This window comes from Urocampus carinirostris, chromosome 12, assembly GCF_059441175.1.
Source record: "Urocampus carinirostris isolate Australia breed hairy pipefish chromosome 12, RoL_Ucar_1.0, whole genome shotgun sequence".
Classification (NCBI taxonomy): domain Eukaryota; kingdom Metazoa; phylum Chordata; class Actinopteri; order Syngnathiformes; family Syngnathidae; genus Urocampus; species Urocampus carinirostris.
The window spans coordinates 27,874,583-27,895,788 of NC_142360.1; the positions used below are offsets into that span (position 1 = coordinate 27,874,583).

The 21,206-nt window shown below is 38.5% G+C and overlaps 1 protein-coding gene across 1 annotated transcript in view; it reads right to left on the reverse strand.

Annotated features, from left to right (window-relative positions):
- The window catches only part of LOC148355402 (disks large homolog 4-like), a 177,580-nt gene extending 160,453 nt beyond the window's left edge, over positions 1-17,127 (reverse strand). Inside the window, exons 1-4 of the mRNA XM_088350535.1 lie at positions 16,893-17,127; positions 12,533-12,697; positions 11,279-12,056; positions 11,084-11,165 (exon numbers count right to left, since the gene is read on the reverse strand). Of these exons, the coding sequence (XP_088206661.1) occupies positions 11,084-11,165; positions 11,279-12,056; positions 12,533-12,697; positions 16,893-16,911 (1,044 nt within the window). The 5' untranslated portion in view covers positions 16,912-17,127. The remainder of the gene's footprint in view (positions 1-11,083; positions 11,166-11,278; positions 12,057-12,532; positions 12,698-16,892) is intronic.
- Between the last annotated feature and the right edge of the window lie 4,079 nt (positions 17,128-21,206).

Sequence of the window (21,206 nt, forward strand, 5' to 3'; positions counted from 1 at the left end):
TTTGGGATGAAAGTTATAATATTATTATTAAAGCTTTGAAAACTCTCTCGGTGTACCGTCTTTCTTTGTAAATATGTGTAACCATGTATAATATGTATTTGCAACTGTATATTTTTGTAATGTATTTATTTTAGAAAATTATTCTGATATGTTTTCCACGGGCGAATCAAAAAGAAGGGGCGAAAACAACGGGGGCTGACGGGAAGTAGAGTAAAGGTGAGACGTATTTGTGGACGCAGCGGACAATAGTGGATATATATTTTTCCCATCCTTACCTTTGGAAATATAGATTTTTTTCCTTGGATTATTTTCAACGGGACCCGGACTCTGCAGGTCTGCATCAAACCTTAAGTACCGGTATCATTTTCCGTTCATTTTGCCGGCTGTGGTTTTTGGACTGTATACTTTATATTCAGTTACAATCGCGGGACTCAAAGTCGGGTTTGGGTTAAATTTGTTACTGTGTTACATGTTTTAATGTGGGCGCATGCGGCTTATATACAGGTGTGCCTTGTGTAAGTACAAAAGCGGTAATCCCCTTAGAATGTGGTGGGTGCGGCTTATAATCAGGTGCGCTCTATAGTCCGGAATTTACGGTAATCATCACACACACACACAGTCACGTTTCAAAGATCAGTCTATTTCTACGTTTTCAGTCTAATTTCATTGTAATGTAATATGACACTCATGTGTGACTCCATTTCCTGTTTATGTGTGACTTCTCAATAAACCACGCCTACTGACCGGATGTTGTCAGTACGGCCCGGGCAACCTGGCAAGATGGCGACCGGGCCGTGCTCGCATCATTCACGGAGTAGATTAAAACTCAATAAGTGTTTTTATCTGAATAATTCCGCCAGCAAAAAGTTTATATCTTTATAAACTCTGACAAGTCCCATGCAAGATATCACCTCGTGGGGTCTCAATGAATCTAATGAAGGTGAGGAATCAGCCCGAAACTAGACGACCTGAAATGTTACTGCAGGTAATACACTAAGACGTCATGATTTGAAATTATGCGTGAAAGGTTCCCCTTTTTAAACCAGCACATATCAAGGCCCGTCTTTAATTTGCATATGACCATTTGGATAATACAGAAGAGTCATGTGAGAAAGCTTTGTGGTCAGATGAGACCAAAATAGAACTTTGTAGTCATAATTCCAATAAGCGTGTTTGGAGGAAGAAGAATGAAGTGTACAATCCGAAGAACACCATCCCTACTGTGAAGCATGGGGGTGGTAGCATCATGCTTTGGGGGTGTTTTTTGCACATGGGACAGGACAAGTGCACTGCATTAAAAAGAGGATGACTGGGGCTGTGTATTGTGAGATTTTGGGGAACAACCTCCTTCCCTCAGTCAGAGCATTGAAGATGGGTCATGGCTGGGTCTTCCAACACGACAACGAACCGAAGCACACAGCCAGGAAAACCAAGGAGAGGCTCCGTAAGAAGCACATCAAGGTTCTAGCATGGCTCAGGCCGTTTCCAGACTTAAACCCAATCGAAAATCTTTGGAGGGAGCTCAAACTCAGTATTTCTCTGCAACAGCTCAGAAACCTGACTGATCTAGAGAAGATCTGCGTGGAGGAGTGTGCAAACCTAGTGAACAACTAGAGGGAACGTTTGACTTCTGTAGTCGCAAACAATGACTACTGTACCAAATATTAACAATTATTTTCTCAGGTGTTCAAATACTTTTTTGCAGCTGTATCACACAAATAAATCGTTAAAAATTGTGATTTCTGGATTTTTCTTTTTAGTTTATCTCTCTCGCAGTGGACATGCACTCACCATGGAAAATTCAGAACCCTCCATGATTTTTTGAGCGGGAGAAATAGCAAGGTGTTCAAATACTTAGTTTCCTTACTGATATATATATATATATATATATATATATATATATATATATATATAATTAGTAATTAGCATTTTCATGTATCATTGATGCATTTAGAATGTAAGCAATTGAAGACTGTAAGTAGAAACATTTGTTAGAATGGGTGCCACCAGGCTGTACTTGCCCGAGAAACACCACAGGAAATTGTGCCCCTCTGAACCGTGTGGCTAAGAGATACATATATGAGAAAAATCGTGCAAATGCAGGGAGAATAAAATGAATTGCATGATTGATGAATACACACTACACATTAATGCTTTGTGAAAAATATATATTTATGGAGTAATAATGGTCTGCAATAATCTATGGTCTGTGCAGTCCTTTGGAGACTCCATTTGATTAAGAGCGTCACAAATACACACTACAAAAATACAAAGTATCATGTAAAAAAAAATACAGTATCGCAAGTGCACCTGCAGAGGGAGCCAAAGCAACATAAACAATGGGTTCATGTACGTGGAGGCAAGAACTCAATTGGTAATTGAAAATGGGCAGTATTCAAATTATGTAAAGCAGATGCGTTACCAGTGCCAACCCAACTAATCATTCATTCATTCATTATCTGCACCGCTTATCTTCAGTAGGGTCGCGGGGGTCCTGGAGCCCACTCCAGCTATCTCCGCGCAGTGGGCAGGGGACACCATCAACTGGTTGCCAGCCAGCCGCAGGGCACAAAGAGACAGACAATCCGCTCGCTCATTCACACCTAGGGACAATTTGGACAGACATGCATGTTTTTGGAATGTGGGAGGAAACCGGAGTGCCCGGAGGAAACCCACGCAAGCACGTGGAGAACATGCAAACTTCACACAGGAAGGTTCGATCTCATGAACAGTGCCGCACACGCGCTAACCGCTGCTCCACTGTGCTGCCCTCTGCAAACCCAATGAAAAGTAAATGTAGGAAAAAAAATCACAAGAAAATGGGAAAATTAAGAAAAAAAAAAGAAAAATAATGAGTAAAAAGCAGAAAAAAAAACAGTAAAAACTAAAACAAAACAAAAAGAAAAGCAGGAAAAAAAAATAAAAAAACGGGAAAAAGGGGAAAAAAGGAAATAAAAACAGATTTGGGGGGATCGATTGATCAGTATTTTACCAATAATGATGAAATATTATGGACAAAACTAAAAAATAAAAAATAAAAAAAGATTATATTATTCTACGAAATTATAATAGCATGAATCTTTTTCAGAATTCCGTGAACTTTTAACCCATTTAAACTTGGTAAAATGTAATGGTAAAACACATTCCTGAAAAATTACATATCTAAAAATAAAAAAAAAAATACATAAAGTTTTTATTTTTGTACTATTTCTGCAGGCAGATTTTAGTATTTCTCTCGTATTTTTGCAATGTTACAGTAGTTGTATTTTGATGTATTTTCATAGTATATCTGCAGTGTATTTTTTTTTTATATTTCTGTATTATTTGCATGGTATAATTTAGTACAGTATATCTGTTGTATTTTTGGAGTGTTACTTTACTTGTATTTTGTAGAATTTCTTCCAAAATATTTCTGTCGTATTTTTTTTTCCCATAGTAATACTGTAGTGGTATTTTTGTAGTATTTCTGCAGTAGTATTTCTATAGTAATTTTGCAACATATCTATTGTATTTTTTTCAAAGTAGGAATTTTGTAGTATATCTTTAGTATTTCTGTAATATTACAATTGAAATATTTGTATCGTATTTCTGTCATTTTATATACATATATACACATATACGTATATATATATATATATATATATATATGCATGTATTATATATAAATTGTAGTAGTATTATTATATTGTACTGAAGTATTTCAACGTTTTTCCATAGTAGTAATTCTGTAGAATTCTGTAGTATACTATTTTTTAGGGATTTAGAATATTACTGTGGTTGTATTTTTGTATTATTTCTGTTGTATTATTTCCGAAGCAGTATTTTTGTATCATAGAAATACTGTAGTAAACTTCTATAGTATTTTTTTACTTTCAAATGTAAGCAAAACTAATATATTCGGTCACTAAATTTGATATTTAGTTTTATAGTAATTTTGTAGTATTTTGCAGTATTTATGTGTAATATCTTTGTCAGACACACAGAGGGTCAATGGGGACAAAGTTGGCACACAAAAATACATTATTAGAGAACTATTTTTACTATTATATATATTATTTCTTTATGTTATATATGTATATGTTATTTTTGGCAGGCCGGATGAAAAAGCCTGTCGGGCCGTTTTTGCCCACCCATTGGTAAGAACTTTCATTTTCAGGATCGGTCGTGATGAGTGAGCATCCGGATAATCCGATTGCTTGTGTGCATGCGATACCCTCATCCCGGATATTTATATGACTCAAAGCATTGTGGGATGTGTAGTACCAATTTGCGTATCGTGCTGATAGAAGTGTAGATGATGCCATTTCAATTTGTATTCATGAGATTCTAAGTCATCTTGAGCATAGGAATTCATACGTTAAGGTTTTATTCATAGATTTTAGTTCGGCTTTTAACACTATCAAACCTTCTAAATTGCATTTTAAACTTCTTCATGACCTCAATTTTCCCGTTTTATCATCCAAATTGGATTTTGGATTTCCTTCTCAATAGAGAACTGTCCGTTCGCATTGGTGAGAAATATTCATGTTCTATTGTCCTCAACACTGATTCGCTGTCCATTGTCTCTAACTTTGTTCTCCCTATTCACTCATGATTGTCAACCTAATTCTGACCATTCACGATTCGCTAAATACGCAGACGACACCACGGTTTCTGACTTTATTTCAAATGGAGACGAAACTGAATACCGAGCAGAAATTGATTCACTTTCCACCTGGTGTCATGAGAGTAATCTGTTATTGAATGTAGGTAAAACTAAGGAGATGATAATAGATTTCTGTCCCAAGCCCCCCCCCGCTTGTGCCACTGTCAATTAATGGAAGTGAGGTCGAACTGGTCCATTCATTCAAGTTTCTAGGTACTTGCTTGTCAGCTGACCTCACATGGACTGTAAATTCTATTGATATTCTAAAGTCAGCCAGACAAAGGCTCTACTTCCTTCGTCAACTCAAATCATTCGGAGTCCGTCAATTCATTCTAGTCAATTTTTATCGTGCTATCATTGAATCCGTTTTAACTTGGTCAATCACAGTTTGGTTTGGTCGCGTCAATCAGAAAGAATTGTCAAAGATGGAATCAGTAGTGAGGACGGCAGAGGAAATAATAGGTACTGGCCTCCCGTCCCTACAAAGTATCTACATCAAACTAGAAAACGCATACTAAAAAATTATAGTACCTCGCAGGTACTTTGATTACCTGCCGTCAGGTCGCCGTCTTCGCTCCATTGTGAGCAAGACTACACGTCATAAAGAGGGTTTTTACCATTCCGCTATTTGCATGTTCAACGGGAATTGATTAGGTTATTATGTATAGTATTATCATGCCAACAACGTTCCTCCGACTTATTCTACTCCAGTCTTGTTGTTTACATCTTCTTTCTTTTTAAACTCTTCTATATAATTACTTTGTATTTTACACTACAGTATTTTTATTACTCTAATCTGATAATCTATTGTATTATCATTATTGTGAGTTCGCGTGTCAAATGATTTCTTGTATACATCATGTTTTTGGTTTATACTGGCGGAATACAAATAAATACAGATACAAAAAGTACAGAGATGAATTACACACTAAAACTCAAGTTTACTTGTTAAAAAGTCTAATACACGGTGTTCATTGGTTGATTAGCGAGTCATTATGACAGCAAATCTCCTCACCCTTGCTTTTGGATTTATTTAAACTCGTTTTTGAGGTCAATGAGACTCTTGATCCTTAGATAAATGTATCTAACAGGCAGAGGTCCAGGAATGCAAACGTGTTAAAAAGGTTTATCCAAAAGCAGTAGCTCAAATATTATGTATGACCTACAAGATTTGTTTTTAGTTATTGTGTCTTCCATTTTTATTTGTAAGTAAGTACCGTAAATTCCGGACTATAAGCCGCTACTTTTTTCCCAAACTTTTAACCCTGTGGCTTATTCAGTGTTGCGGCCAATTTATGTAATTTTTCTAACGGCCGCCGGCGGCGCTCGAGTACAAAAGGTAAGATTTAGACTGCAGCTTCTTAGCTTGTGCACAAATTAAATTAGCGTAGACATATCCTCATCATGCAAGTTGCAAAAAGAAAGGCACATGACGCAACTTTCAAGCTGAACGCAATCGAGCAGTCCGATATAGGAGAAACAGAGCTACGGCACATAAACTTGACTTTGCCAGTGTTATGCTAGCGTGCTTTTGAATAAGGGAGCGTGGAACGACGTCTATATGACAAATTCTCTTTCCCATACTGAAGGAAGACGATTTTGATGACGTCAGTTATAAGGAGGAAGATGAGGAGGTTTACCGTGCTCACTACAAGTAGGGTATGTTTTTTTAACAGGGCTGTTTACTGAGTTGCGAGCGTGTTGCTAGTAGCGTTTTGCTTGCCTTCACAGGCACGGTTTGGGATGAAAGTTATAATATTATTATTAAAGCTATGAAAACTCTCTCGGTCTACCGTCTTTCTTTGTAAATATGTGTAACCATGTATGATATGTATTTGCAACTGTATATTTTTGTAATAAACTATTGTACTTGTTTTTCCTCTGTATTTTAGACACTTATTCTCATATGTTCTGCACGAGCAAATGAGAAAGAAGGGGCGGGGCAAACGCGGGCTGACGGGAAGTGGAGTAAAGGTGAGACGTGTTTGTGGACGCGGCCGACAATAGTGGATATATATTTTTCCCACCTTTACCTTTGGAAATATACACTTTTTTCCTTGGATTACTTTCAACGGGCACCCGGACTCTGCAGGTCTGCATTAAATCTTAAGTACCGGTATCATTTTCTGTTCATTTTGCCGGCTGTGTTTTAGGACTGTATTGGGTATGGGTCAATTGTTAAAACTTCATATTGTCAGATATAACAATATTGTAAATAACATGCTTAATTGCTGTAAAGATTGTCGAGAAAATTTGTTCAAGCCTCAAATTGTTTATTTGCTGTTACTAGTGTCAATAAAATTATTCAAACCCCTCAAAAAACTTCGTGTTTGTATTGCATTTTTTCAATGTGGGCGCATGCGGCTAATATACAGGTGCGGCTAGTGTATGTACAAAATCGGTTTTCCTCCTGAAATGTGGTGGCTGCGGCTTATAATCAGGTGCGCTCTATAGTCCGGAATTTACGGTATAACTTGCTAAATGCCTCTTGGGCAACAGGTAGTAAATACACAGCTCTTCTACACTTAATGCTCTTATGGCACCATGTATCACTAAAATACAAAAGAGGAAAAGGAATGATCTATTGTTCAAGTCACAAACACAGTCCCCCATGTACATATAAAATAATTGCACTCTACATGTCAAAATTAGAGCTGTAGTTTAAGCACTACTGGTTAAATTATGTCGGGAAGACCTCACCAAACTATTGTACTTGTTTTTGTCTCTGTAATGTATGCATACCTGTCGACCTGTACGTTTTTGCCGTACAAAGTATGTGTATTATGCATTTTAAGACGTGTACGACATACAAGGAAATCTGTACGGAAAAACCCAAATTTGTCAATGATGAGTACCATCCGGTATACACCGACTATCACTAAACAGTAAATCAATCAAGTCAAACCAGTTCGCCGCGGTAGCCTCTATCTCGGTATCGTTTTTTTCGTTGCAAACGAAGCCAGTGGTTTGATGCTACTCTGCGCATGTGTCTGCCGCCTGGGGATTTCCCATCATTCATCATTCCGATCAGGGGTTGATTGAGTAAATTTGAAATACATGTGGTCTTAAAAAGCATCGGATTTCATGTGGTAGTTGTGTAGTGAAAGGAAGTCCGTCTCTTTTTAGAGAACCGGCTTTTTCGGCTCAACTCATTAAAGAGAGCCGGCTCTCAAAGGGCTCACTTGCTTTGATGCATTATATTACGAATTATTATGTTGTATAAAGAAGTTCGGGAAAAAAGGAAGTATAAAAGGAGAAAATGAAAAAAAGACAGGTTTGTGGTTATCCCTTTAATCGGTATAGTACCAACAATAATTTAATGCAGAAAAGGAATTCATAATTTGATTAAGAAAATGTATTATTCGACTTAATTATATTTGCATGTATATTTTCCTTCTACAGTGAACGTCCAAGCCACTTCATTTTTGAACTTTTTTATAATAAACTTCATTCATGTCGAGCAACTCAGTATCTTACAACAAAATGTTAATTAACAATATATTTGATATAACGAAACACATGTACAATATAACATGTTAAACTACATAAATAAACACGTTTGAAAAAAATATGGTGTATTTTGTAAGGGAAAATACGACAGTTTGTAAGAGCATGGAGCCCTGGAGCGCGACAGGTATGTGTATGCATGTACATCGTCCAAATACTAATACATGGCAATTTAGTTTTGCTGTTTTTGACTGTAAACAATAAAGACACTAATTTATTATTTTAAAAAAAAAAAGCTTAATACCCAATTGATATCAATAATACTGTTTGTAGAATCAAATTCAGGGTACATTACATTGACTGAAGATGTGGAGTTTTGATGGTCCATCTTCACTTGTAGCCCTATAGCCGTCAGCTGTACAACATCCCACTATATGGCGTCCAGGTCCAGTTCTTCACAAGGAGCCAAAGTCATGAAGACTGTAATAATCCTGCTGCAGATACGCTCTACAATCTGATTAAGAGCTTGTCGTATACCATTTCTCTTTCAGGGTGCCTCATCTTTCCACTTACAATACACGAGAGCGCCTCGGTAGCTTAGAAAATGTGTCAATAGAACCATCCTTTGTCAAACCCCACTCTCATTTTTTTCCCTTCTCTGTCCTGAAATAGCTCCAACTCGCTAAAGTCTCTTTAAGCAGCCTATGCTAAGCTTCTTATGAGAGATTCTTGCTCTCTTGGAGCACGGGAGGCCAGCAATACACCTCAAAGACTATACAATTATATTTGGATTAAAAAAGGAGAATTTACTATACTAAATAACCAGGGTTGGGTAGGGTTACTTTAACTGGATTACTTTCAATTACTTTTGGATGACTCCAATACCAAATATGCTAATAAAAGACAAAAGAAACTAAATATGAACAATCCTTCTCTCTCGATCTTCCCTCGATCTTCCGAAGTTCTTTTCTCGACCCACGTCACTCCGCCAGCTGGTGTACCGGCTCCTCCCATCGGCGTGCCAGGAAAGCCCCCTCGCCTTGATGTCTGGACCCCGAGCGTCTCCAGGCCCCCTCTTGCGTGGGAAAGTGCTGATTATCATATCAGCCCTTTTCCCAGTTGTGAGTCATAATAAAATGGTGACTCACAACACGTGGTAAGCTTTCTCTCCTGGCTTTGATCTCTTTGATCCCCGGCAAAACGAACATAAAATGCGACAGAAACAAAATGAAAATAAATCCAAACAGCTTGCCGACATCATTTTTGCCGTTCCATGTATTCCGTTACTCCCTGAGCCTGCACAAAACTGAGTCATTTTGTTCATATTTAGTTTCTTTTGTCTTTTATTAGCATATTTGGTATTGGAGTAATCCAAAAGTAATTGAAAGTAATCCAGTTAAAGTAACCCTACCCAACCCTGTAAATAACACAAACGGAAAAGCTACCTTCATTTTTTTGCATGGCCCACAATAAATATCCATAATCTATGCATAACCCTTGCACTAATATACATTCATAGTGCCCTGTTTAAATGTTCAATGATGAACAATGCCATAAAAACTAATGCCAGCTGCAGTTAATGACTTGGGCAGAAGAAAAGCAATAGCAGAGCAAAGCCACCAGAGAGCAGTGTTGGTGTAATTTGTACGTAGTCTCGTTGAGAAACACCGCAACAATTTCAGGCATTTGCACTCCAAGCAAAATGCAAATACTTTTCAATCCTTGAGACCAAAATGTTTTAATTCAAGCATTTTCAATGATTTCAAGCACCCGTACGAACGCTCTCACTAACAACCAGCTATCTGTTGTATTTTTGTAGTGTTACTTTACTTGTATTTTGTAGAATTTCTTCCATAATATTTCTGTCGTATTTTTATTTCAAAGTAATACTGTAGTGGTATTTTTGTAGTATTCCTGCAGTAGTATTTCTATAATAATATTGCAATATATCTATTGTACTTTTTTCAAAGTAGGAATTTTATAGTATATCTTTAGTATTTCTGTAATATTACAATAGTAATGTTTTTATCGTATTTCTTTCATTTATATATACATATATATATATTATATATATAGACATGTATATATTATATATAATATGTAGTACTATTATATTGTACTGAAGTATTATAAAGTGTTTCCATAGTAGTAATTCTGTAGAATTCTGTAGTATATCCCAAGTACTATTTTTTAGGGATTTAGAATATTACTGTGGTTGTATTTTTGTAGTATTTCTGTCATATTATTTCTGAAGCAGTATTTTTGTATCCTAGAAATACTGTAGTAGTATTTCTATAGTGTTTTCTTATTTTAAAATGTAAGCAAAAATAATATATTCGGTCACTGAATTTGATATTTAGTTTTATAGTAATTTTGTAGTATTTTGCAGTATTTATGTGTAGTATCTTTGTCTTAGACACACGAACGGTCAATGCGGCAGTAGCTCAGGAGGTAGAGCGCTCGTCTTGGGATCAAGGGATCCCAGTTCGAATCCCGGCTCGTCCGTGTTACATGTCGAAGTGTCCTTGGGTAAGACACTGAACCCCTAATACCCCCAATAAGCAGGTTAGCGCCTTACATGGCTGCAATACAAGGCCGCTATTGGGAAATGTGGAGCACATTGTAAAGCGCTTTGGGAAGTCATTGACCTGAAAAGCACTATATAACTGCAGATCATTTTCATTTCATTTCAATGGCAGAGCAAAGCCACCAGAGAGCAGTGTCGGTGTCATTTGTACGTAGTCTTGTTGAGAAACACCGCAACAATTTCAGGCATTTGCACTCCAAGCAAAATGCAAATACTTTTCAATCCTTGAGACCAAAACGTTATAATTCAAGCATTTTCAAGGATTTCAAGCACCCGTACGAACACTGTCACTAACAACCAGCAATATTTTATACTGTCCATTGCATGACACAAACCAACAACCAAGAGCTTAGAATTGATCCGGTGTCTCTTTATGATCAGCCAAAACAAAACGCCGAGCTTACCTTTAACACCGGGCTTGCAGTCTTAGGGCTACTTGGACCAGGACTAGAGGGAGAGGAGACCTTCTGTAGATCGGGGCTCTTTCTATTATGGAGAGAGTTCCAAAGAAGGTAGGAAGGTGGCAATAGACAAACCACAGTCATTGAGTTATAACATAACCTTAAAAAAAAGAAATGCAATTTAAAATACTTGAATACCTTGTGTGGAGCACTTTGCTTCTCAATTCTGACGGACTGGCGGGATTTTCACTAGTAAATGTAAAATGTGGATGGCTGGGAGAGTGTTTGTCCAAGCCCAGATCTTCCACAGCTGTAATAGTTGAAGTCCGGATGCTAGCATCTGTGATTGTGTCGGTAGTTGGGCTGATGGGAGGACTGGTTAAGGGTAGTGTAGGTTTGTTTGGCATGGAATGAGACACTAAGCCTTGGATGGTTCCCAAGACGAGGCTTGAAACAGCCACAGGGTCAGTTGGACTGGCTTGAATTGTTTGTTGTTCAAAAGTAGTGGAGGAGCATTCTGAAGGTAAGTATGATTTGGTGGCATCCAGAGAAGTGTTAGTACCATTTGGAGTTACTTGATTCGGTGTTGTGGATTGATCTGTTCTGGATATCACAGTTGTGGTTGCAAAGGGGGGTGAGGGATTTGAAATATCCATCTTAGAGAACGTGGAAGCTCCATCCTGGATTGGAGGAAGTGGGGCAGGGTGTTTGATCTTGTCTGTATTTGGGTGCGATGCAGGAGAAGTTGATGGTTTGGTGGATGTCGGACATGGGATTGGTGGAGCCGGAGACTTGATTGACTTGGGTTTTGGAGGTATGTACTCTGGTTTGCATTTTCCCAATGAAGTTGTCTCTCCCGTCGCCGTTATTTCTGCTTCAGGAGGGTCAGAGCAAGGAGGTGTGACTTTGTCAGCTATTAACTTGTTTGAACTTTGGTCGTCAGCGAGGATCGTTAATTCGTAGTACTGCTGAATGTCTGAAAGAAATTAAGGACAAGTTCAAATCAAAAACAGTTTCTTACAAGTGTAAGTCAGACAGTCAAACTATGGCCCAGGCCAATAGGTTTCTTAACCTGGACTACTAAACTTCTCGGACTACAAAACTTCTCCCAAAAGTGAAAAAAAACAACAACTCATAAAACAGTGGATTAAGGGTGTGGATTACAAAGGTCACGATTCCATTCCACCCAGATTGATCACGATACATGTCTTTTAGATGATTTTGAGATATTTTGACTGAAATGAGGACAGCACTAAACTTTCATCATGCACGTTTTAAGATATGGATGCAAGTAAAGTGAATTCATGTAACATCTGCCTGGTAACTGTCACCCACTGTGTTTTCTGGAATGTGTTATGTTTGAAAGTCGTTGGAATAAAAGACTCAGGCTCTATGTCCATAATAAATGATTCATCCATGATAAAAGCCCTTGACAGAAGACAAAACACTGACCTAGCAGAGCACCAAAGAGCTTGCTTTGGAAGACATTGATGACTCTGTCCAGAGACTGTTGCAGTTGGTGATCCTCTTCAACGGGACCCTGGTTTATCTGGCTGCGCTGCTTCTGATCCAATTTGGCCCGGTATTGCTGAAGAAGCTCCAGGGCTCGATGAGCATCTGAATAAAACACAAATAAAATAAATCATATCAATGAATCCTTTTATAATTCAATGATGAAGCATAGAATAGTAAGATGTCTTATACTGGTTAGTAGTCTAGGCGCATTCAAAAGTTGCCTTTTGAAGATGAGCAGTTGACAGCCCTAAAAACTTGATTAGACATTGTGAAAGAGTTGTAAATGTTTGACTTCTGTTTTTAGAAGTCAATCCATGATTATGCACAGTTGCGTGTAACACTCGCGCCTAAATATCGATCTCAGGTTGCATATGCGCACGTTTACTTTTGGCTCTAATTTCAATGCAGATTGTAAAATTACATAGGGAATTTCACTGGCTAACCAGTGTATCAATCCACCTGAACGTGGGTCCCTAAATCAAATTAAGTACACTTTTTACCTTGTCTCTTAATCACACATATACTTTTTAGAATCTCAATATTATCATCGGTCTTGATTCACGAGGTTGTCAATACTCAGGAGTTAGCAGAGCTGCTGCTGTTTGCTCGGCTCTAATGTCAATATCCCTGCTTCAGTGGCTCGGCCCGCGGTCGCTTATACAATCAGAGTACTTCACTCAAAATTTGAGCACATTTCAAACCTTGAAAAGGCAACATTAAAATTTAAGAATCTTCAAGGATTTCAAGCCCCCTTACAAACCCATCAGTGTTTTCGGCTTAGCTTTCAAACTAGAGTTTTAAAGAGTTTCTGTTCCTGTTGGGAACCCAGGTTTTGGCCACAGACTAAGGTTCGACAGCCTTTTTTGGGTTTCTGGTAAGGGTTTGGAACGACGGTTTCAGAGTTTTAAAGCCTTTCAATGGCTGGAAACATGGCAACAATTTCAAGCACCCAAAATTCAAGCACGTTTTAAACCTTGAAAAGGCAACATTGAAAATCAAGCATTATGGGGGTTTTCAAGCACCCTTTTAATGAGTTTGGTCAGTGTACTGAAGGATTTTATACATTTGACTATAAAGGATTTTATACGATCGAATACAAATGACATTTAATGCAAAAGATATTCACTGGCTGAGCTGTGTGGCCAAATTAGCCGAATTAGTGTCGCTCGAGTCTCCGTCAAGCCTTCTCTTTCGATCTTCCCTCGATCTCCCGAAGTTCTTTTCTCGACCCACGTCTCTCCGCCAGCTGGTGTGCCGGCTCCTCCCATGGGCTTGCCAGGAAAGCGTCTCTGCGTCACCGGGGCCCCTCTTGCGTGGGAAAGTGCTGATTATCATATCAGCCCTTTTCCCAGTTCCCGTTGTTTCTGTAAACATCAATCTTCACAAGGTTGCATTGACCTCACCCCACAGCTCAGCCAGTGAATATCTTTTGCATTTAAATGTAATTTGTATTTGATCGTACAAAATCCTTTATAGTCAAATGTATAAAATCCTTGACGTAGAAACGCTCAGTGTTGTTTTGAGTGTTCCAGACATCGCGACGCTCTTCGACGAGATGGTGAAGCCCAGGGGGGGGCTTCCTTGGCACGCCCATGGGAGGAGCCGGCACACCATTATGCGGGGAGAAGATGGCCAATAAGAGAAAGCTAAAGGTAATTGCAGACACACATAGCAAATTGGAAAAGAGTGGGATGTCTTTTGAGATGTTTGTTGATATATATAAATGATCCTGGAAAAATCGGGGTGAAGTAGTTGTGTCCGGAGGGCACACTTACATGTGCTGTTGTGAATAAACCTGCCCCCGTGCGGAATTCCAGACTGTTTTATTATTAGTTGTGATGGCCAGCCACTCACAACACACAGTACCAACTGAGCTGTAAGCCAGCCCAAGTATTAGCCACGAGACGCTGATGCTATGCTTATTCAAGCTAGCTGTAAACACTGTTCGTAATATTAGCGCAATCTAGCTGTAAACACTGTTGCTGATAAATGCTAACTGCTTCATGCTAAATAATTATGCCAATCGCTACTTACCAACGACTTCATGTTTACAATTTAAGCTAATGGGTACATGTAATGAGTTATGCTAATGGCTACATGCTAAAAACTGATGCTAACGGCTAAATGCTAACTGTTTTATTCTTATTATGCTAATGGGTACATGCTAACGACTTCATCTTTACAAATTATGCTAATGGTTACATGTAATGAGTTATGCTAATGGCTACATGCAGAAAACTGATGCTAATGGCTAAATGCTAACTCCTTCAAGCAAAAAAAATATGCTAAGGGCTATATGCTGAAAACTTTATATATACAAATTACGCCAATGGGTACATGTTAATGAGTTATGCTAAAGGATACATGCTAAAAAGTGATGCTAACGGATAAATGCTTAGTGCTTCATGCTAAAGAATTATGCTAATGGGTACTTACCAACGACTTCATGTTTACAAATTATGCTAATGAGTACATGTAATGAGGTATGCTAAAGGGTACATGCTAAAAAGTGATGCTAACGGCTAAATGCTAAGTGCTTCATGCTAAAAAATTATGCTAATGGTTACTTACCAACGACTTCATGTTTACAAATTATGCTAATGGGTACATGTAATGAGTTATGCTAATGGCTACATGTTAAAAACTGATGCTAACGGCTAAATGCTAACTGCTTTATGCTTACAAATTATGCTAATGGGTACATGCTAACGACTTCATCTTTACAAATTATGTTAATGGGTACATGTTAATGAGTTATGCTAATGGATATATGCTGAATAAAGTACAATATATGAATAAAATGAATATAGAATATAGACATATATCAATATAGAATTGTAAGTACTATATATTGTATTTATTTCTCTCTCTTTTTCTCTCTCTCTCTCTCTCTATTTCTTTTCCACCCCTTGTCTCACACTCTGTCTCTTTTTCTCTTCCTTTGTTGCTCTTTGTCTCTTTCTCTTTGTCTTTTAATCTCTTTTTCTCTAACTTCCTTTTTTCCTTTTCTCTCTTTTCTCTTTCTCTCTTCCTACTTTTCACGCTTTCTTTTCTCTTTTCTCTCCTTCCGTCTTTCTATTTCTCTTTGGATTTCTTTCTTCCTCTCCCTTTCTTTTACCCCTCTCTCACAACTTTTTATCTTTTGTTTTTCACGCTCTCTCCCTCTCTCTCTCTCTTTCTTTTCCACCCCTTTTCTAACACTCTGTCTCTGTCACTCTCTGTCTCTTTTTCTCTTCCTTTGTTTTGCTTTTTGTCTCTTTCTCTCTCTCTCTCTTTATTTCTTTTCCACCCCTTTTCTCACACTCTGTCTCTTTCACTCTCTATCTCTTTTTCTCTTCCTTTGTTGCTCTTTGTCTCTTTCTCTCTCTCTCTTTATTTCTTTTCCACCCCTTTTCTCACACTCTGTCTCTTTCACTCTCTATCTCTTTTTCTCTATTTTTGTTGCTCTTTGTCTCTTTCTCTCTCTCTGTCTCGCTCTCTCTCTTTGTTTCTTTTCCACCCCTTTTCTCCCACTCTGTCCCTTTCACTCTCTGTGTCTCTCTTTTTCTATTCCTTTGTTGCACGTTGTCTCTTTCTTTCTCTCTGTACTTTAACCTCTTTTGCTCTAACTTCCTTTTTTTCCTTTTCTCTCTTTTCTCTTTCTCTCTTCCTACCCTCCGCACTTTCTTTTCTCTTTTTCTGTCTATTTCTCTTTGGATTTCTTGCTTCCTCTCCCTTTCTTTTACCCCTCTCTCACAACTTTTTATTTTTTGTTTTTCAAGCTCTCTCCCTCTCTCTCTCTCTTTATTTCTTTTCCACCCCTTTTCTCACACTTTGTCTCTTTCACTCTCTGTCTTTTAACCTCTTTTGCTCTAACTTCCCTTTTTCCTTTTCTCTCTTTATCTCTTCATACCCTTCACGCTTTCTTTTCTCTTCTTCTGTCTTTTTATTTCTCTTTGGATTTCTTTCTTCCTCTCCCTTTCTTTTCCTCCCTCTCTCTCGACTTTTTATCTTTTTTTTCTCACGTCTCTCCCTCATTCTGTTTTTCTTTCTTTCTTTGTCCTGTCCTCTCTCCTTTTCCCTCCCTCTTTTTCTTGTTTCTTTATCCCTCTTTTTCTTTTTCTTTAATCTACTAATCCGGCCCCAGACAGAATGTTTGTACTATCGTGTGGCCCCCGACTTAAAATGAGTTTGACACCCCGGCTCTAATTCGAACATTTTGGTAAAACGTTTGGTCCATTTTTAGAGTTAGGAATACTTTTTGGAAGCGAACTTAAGTTAACTGGAATCAAGCAAGAAAAACTCGGAGTTTGTTTACCTTTTTGTCGCACAGGCATGACGGCGTTCGGAGCAGCTCGATGTGGCCGCCGAAAGACGCCAATTGGTTTCCCAAACGCCAAGAAATGGCCGAAAAGTTCACTGGGGTATTACGCTGACACTCTAAAGTTTCGAGGCGAATGTTGACATCAAACAGGGGGACTTTGAGCGGTAGCTGTAAACTGATATGCACTTCTTCGACCGCGTCCGCACGCTTCTCATTTCCACGAGTAGAACTGCTGGACTTCTCTTTTAGTCGTGTGTCGTTTGTGAGTCAAGCGGCTATTTGAGACGACTCCCCGTCAATAAGGAGTCAGCTCCCTTTTAAATGCGCTCTCTTTCTCTCTCTCTCTCTCTCTCCCTCTTCGTCTCTCTCTATCCCACTTTCTCTCTCTCTATGTCCCACTTTCTCTCTCTCTCTCCCACTCTCTAACTCTCTCTATCCCACTTTCTCCCTCTCTCTCTGTCCCACTTTCTCTCTCTCCCCCACTTTCTCTCTATCTCTATCTATCACACTTTCTCTCTCTTTTTCTCTCTCTATTCCACTTTCTTTCGCTCTCTCTCTCTCTATCCCACTTTCTCTCTCTTTCCCTCTTTCTCTCTCTATCCCACTTTCTCTCTCTCTCTCCCTCTCTATCCCACTTTTTCTCCCTTTCTCTCTTTCTCTCTCTCTATCCCACTTTCCCTCTCCCTCTCTGTCTATCCCACTTTCGCTCTCTCTCTCTCTCTCCCTCTCTCTCTCTCTCTCTCTCTCTCTCTCTCTCTCTCTCTCTCTCTCTTTGTGTCTCTCTATCCCACTTTCTCTATATATCTATCCCACTTTCTCTCTCTCTCTCCCACTCTCTAACTCTGTACATCCCACTTTCTCTCTCTCGATCCCACTTTCTCCCTCTCTCTCTCTCTCACTTTCTCTCTATCCCACTTTCTCTCTCTCTATCCCACTTTCTCTCTCTCTCTCTCTCTCACTTTCTCTCTATCCCACTTTCTCTCTCTCGATCCCACTTTCTCCCTCTCTCTCTCTCTCACTTTCTCTCTATCCCACTTTCTCTCTCTCTATCCCACTTTCTCTCTCTCTATCCCACTTTCTCTCTCTCTATCCCACTTTCTCTCTGTCTCTCTCTATCCAACTTTTTCTCCCTCTCTCTCTTTTTCTCTCTCTCTATCCCACTTTCTCTCTCCCTCTCTCTCTATCCCACTTTCTCTCTCTTTATCTATCCCACTTTCTCTCTCTCTTGATCTATTTATCCCACTTTCTACTCTCTCTCTCTCTCTCTCTCTCTCTCCCTCTCCCTCCCTCTTTTTTTTCCTCTATCTCTATCTAGCTATCCCACTCTCTCTCTCTCTCTCTCTCTCTCTCTCTCTCTCTCTCTCTCTCTCTCTCTCTCTCTCTGTCTATCCCACACTCTCTCTCTCTCTCTCTCTCTCTCTCTCTCTCTCTATTCATCCCACCTTCTCTCCCTCTCTCTTTCTTTCTCTCTCTCACTCTATCTATCAATCCCACTTTCTCTCTTTCTTTTTCTCTATATATTTTCTCCCTCTATCCCTCTTTCTCACTTGTTCTACCCTTTTCCTTCCCTCTCTCTAACACACACTTTCTTTCTCTTTCTTTCCCTTTCTCTTGCTTTCCGTTTATTTCTCTCATTCTTTCTCCCTCTCTCATTCTTTCTTTCTCTCTTACTTTCTCTCACTTTATCTCTTTTTCTCCATCCCTCTCTTTCTCTCTTCCTCTCTATTTCCTTCTCGCTCTGCCTCGCTTTTCTATCTTAAACTCACTTTATATATGTCCCTTTCTCTCTTTCTCCCTTTCACTCTCTCTTTACTCTCTTTCTCTCTCTCACTTTATCTCTCTTTCTCTGTCCCTCTCTTTTTCTTTATTTCTCTCTATTTCGTTCTCGCTCTGCCTTGCTTCTTTATCCTTAACTCTCTTTGTAGTTCTTTCTTTCTCCTTTTTTCTCTCTCTCTCTCCCTCTCTCTTTCTCACTATGTTTCTTTATTTCACTTTCTCACTTGTTGTACATATTTGTTTCCCTTTTTCTTTCTTTGTTCTTTTTAGTGCTCTTATTTTCCTTTATTCTTTTCCTTTTTCTCCTTATGTTTCTTTTCTCCCTAGCCTTTTACTTCTTTCTTCTTGCTTTTTTTTCTTTAACTGTTTTGCTTTTATCGTTTCTTTCTTTCTCCATTTTCCCAGCTTTTTATTTTTCCTTCCTCTCGTTATTTCTTCATTCTTCTTTTTTTCTTCTTCTTCTTCTTCTTCTCTTCTTTTTCCTTATTTCATGTAATTGTATTAATTTGTTTCTCTTTTTTCTGCCTTTGACGTCATTTTGTGCATAATGTTACATACCTATTTGTCATATGTTGATAAAACAATGACTAGCCGCTTGGGAGCCAAGAGAGCCGGCACTTTTTAGTGATCTGAGCAAAAAGTGCCGGTTCTCTTAAAAGAGCCGGAACTCCCATGACTAATTTTAACGAGTTTAACCACTTCTCTTTTTCTCTTCTCAGGTGCTCGTGATGGGAATTCCGCCTTTTTTCAGAGAACCGTCTTTTCCGGCTTGACTCACTGAATGTAGACGACTCTCTCGCTCCAAAATGTATTTTTTTTAGATTTTTTTTTTTTAGTTTTTCACCACGTATTACTAGAAATGATGAAACACTATGCACTAAATGATTCATTTAGAAAATGTTTTATGCTACTATGTTTTAATAGGCGTTATTGTATCGATATACTGTGAACTTTTACCTCGTTTGAACTTTCATCAACAACACAGCGATAATGCCACTCATATTTACCAATTGCGAGAGAGAGAGAGAGAGAGGGGGGGGGGAGAGAGAAAAGAAAGAGTAGGATAAAGAAAATAAGAGAGAGGGGAAGAGAAAGAAAGAGAAAGAAAGAGAAAGAAAGAGAGAGGGAGAAAGAGAGAGAGAGAGAGAGAGAGGGAGAGGGAGGGGGGAGAGAGAAAAGAAAGAGTAGGATAAAGAAAATAAGAGAGAGGGGGAGAGAAATAAAGAGAAAGAAAGAGAAACAAAGAGAGAGGGAGAAAGAGAGAGAGAGAGAGAGAGAGAGAGAGAGAGAGAGAGAGGAAGACCGTGAGAAAAGAAAGAGCAGGATAAGAAAATAAGAGAGAGGGGAGAGAGAAAGAAAGAGAAAGAAAGAGAAAGAAATAAAGAAAGACAGAAACAAACAAAGAAAGAAAAAAGAAACAAACAAAGAAAGAAAAAAATACATAAACAAAGAAAGAAAGAAAAAGAAACAAAGAAAGACAGAGGGTGTGAAGGAGATAAAGGGAGAATGTTTGAGAAAGAGAAAGAAAAAAAGAAAAGACATATAAATAAAGAAAGTTAAAGAGAGAGAAAAAGAAAAAGCGAAAAAAGAAAAGAGAAATTAAAAAAGAAAAAGAGAAAGTGAGAATGAGAATGAAAGAGCAGAATAACTATACAGAAAAAGTGTTTGAGAGAGAAAGAAAGAAAAAGGAAGAAAAAGAAAGTGTGTGTGTGTGTGTGTTTGTGTGTGTGTGTGTGTGTGTGTGTGTGTTTGAGAGAGAGAGAGAAAGAGAGAGTTAAAGAGGGGGAAAAAGTGAGGAAAAGAAAGTGAAAGAGAAAATAGAAAAAGAGAGAGAAAAAGACATTGAAATAAAGTGTGTTAATGCGAGAGAAAGATAAGTAAGATAAGTGAGGGTGAAAAAGAAAAGAAAACAAGTGAGAGAGAGAGAGAGAGAAAGAAAAAAAAGAAAAAGTGAACGTGAGAACGAGAGAACGGGATAGCTATACAGAAAAAGTGTTTGAGAGAAAAAGGGAAAAAGAGAGACAGAGAAAGAAAGTGTGTGTGTTTGAGAAAGAGAGAGCGAGAGAGCTAAGGAGGAAGAAAAAGTGAGGTAAAGAAAGTGAAAGAGAAAAGAGAGAGAGAGAAAGAGAGAAAGAAAGAGAGAGAGAAAGAAAGAGAGAAAAAGAGAGAGAGAGAGAAAAAAAGAGAGTGGTTCAAAGGGAGCCGGCTCCTTCCAAATGAAAGCCGTCGCTAACTCCCAAAAGCCAGCCCATAAAGCCATTTCGTTTGTGAGCCACGCATCACCCTAAGGTGACTCCACACTGGCGGATGGACCGGTTTTGAAGTTGGTTAAGATGGCCGCTTTTATTCGCTCCCACGCTTCATTAACACTCCTAACGACACAAACCTCCCACATTCGGATACAAAAGCTCTTTCAAGCTGTTTTTTATTGACATTTTAGGGACTTTTCATAGAATGTGCTTGAGAAAGAATCTTAACTTCACTGATCGATCTTCATATTGAAGGATTTTATACATTGGACTATAAAGGATT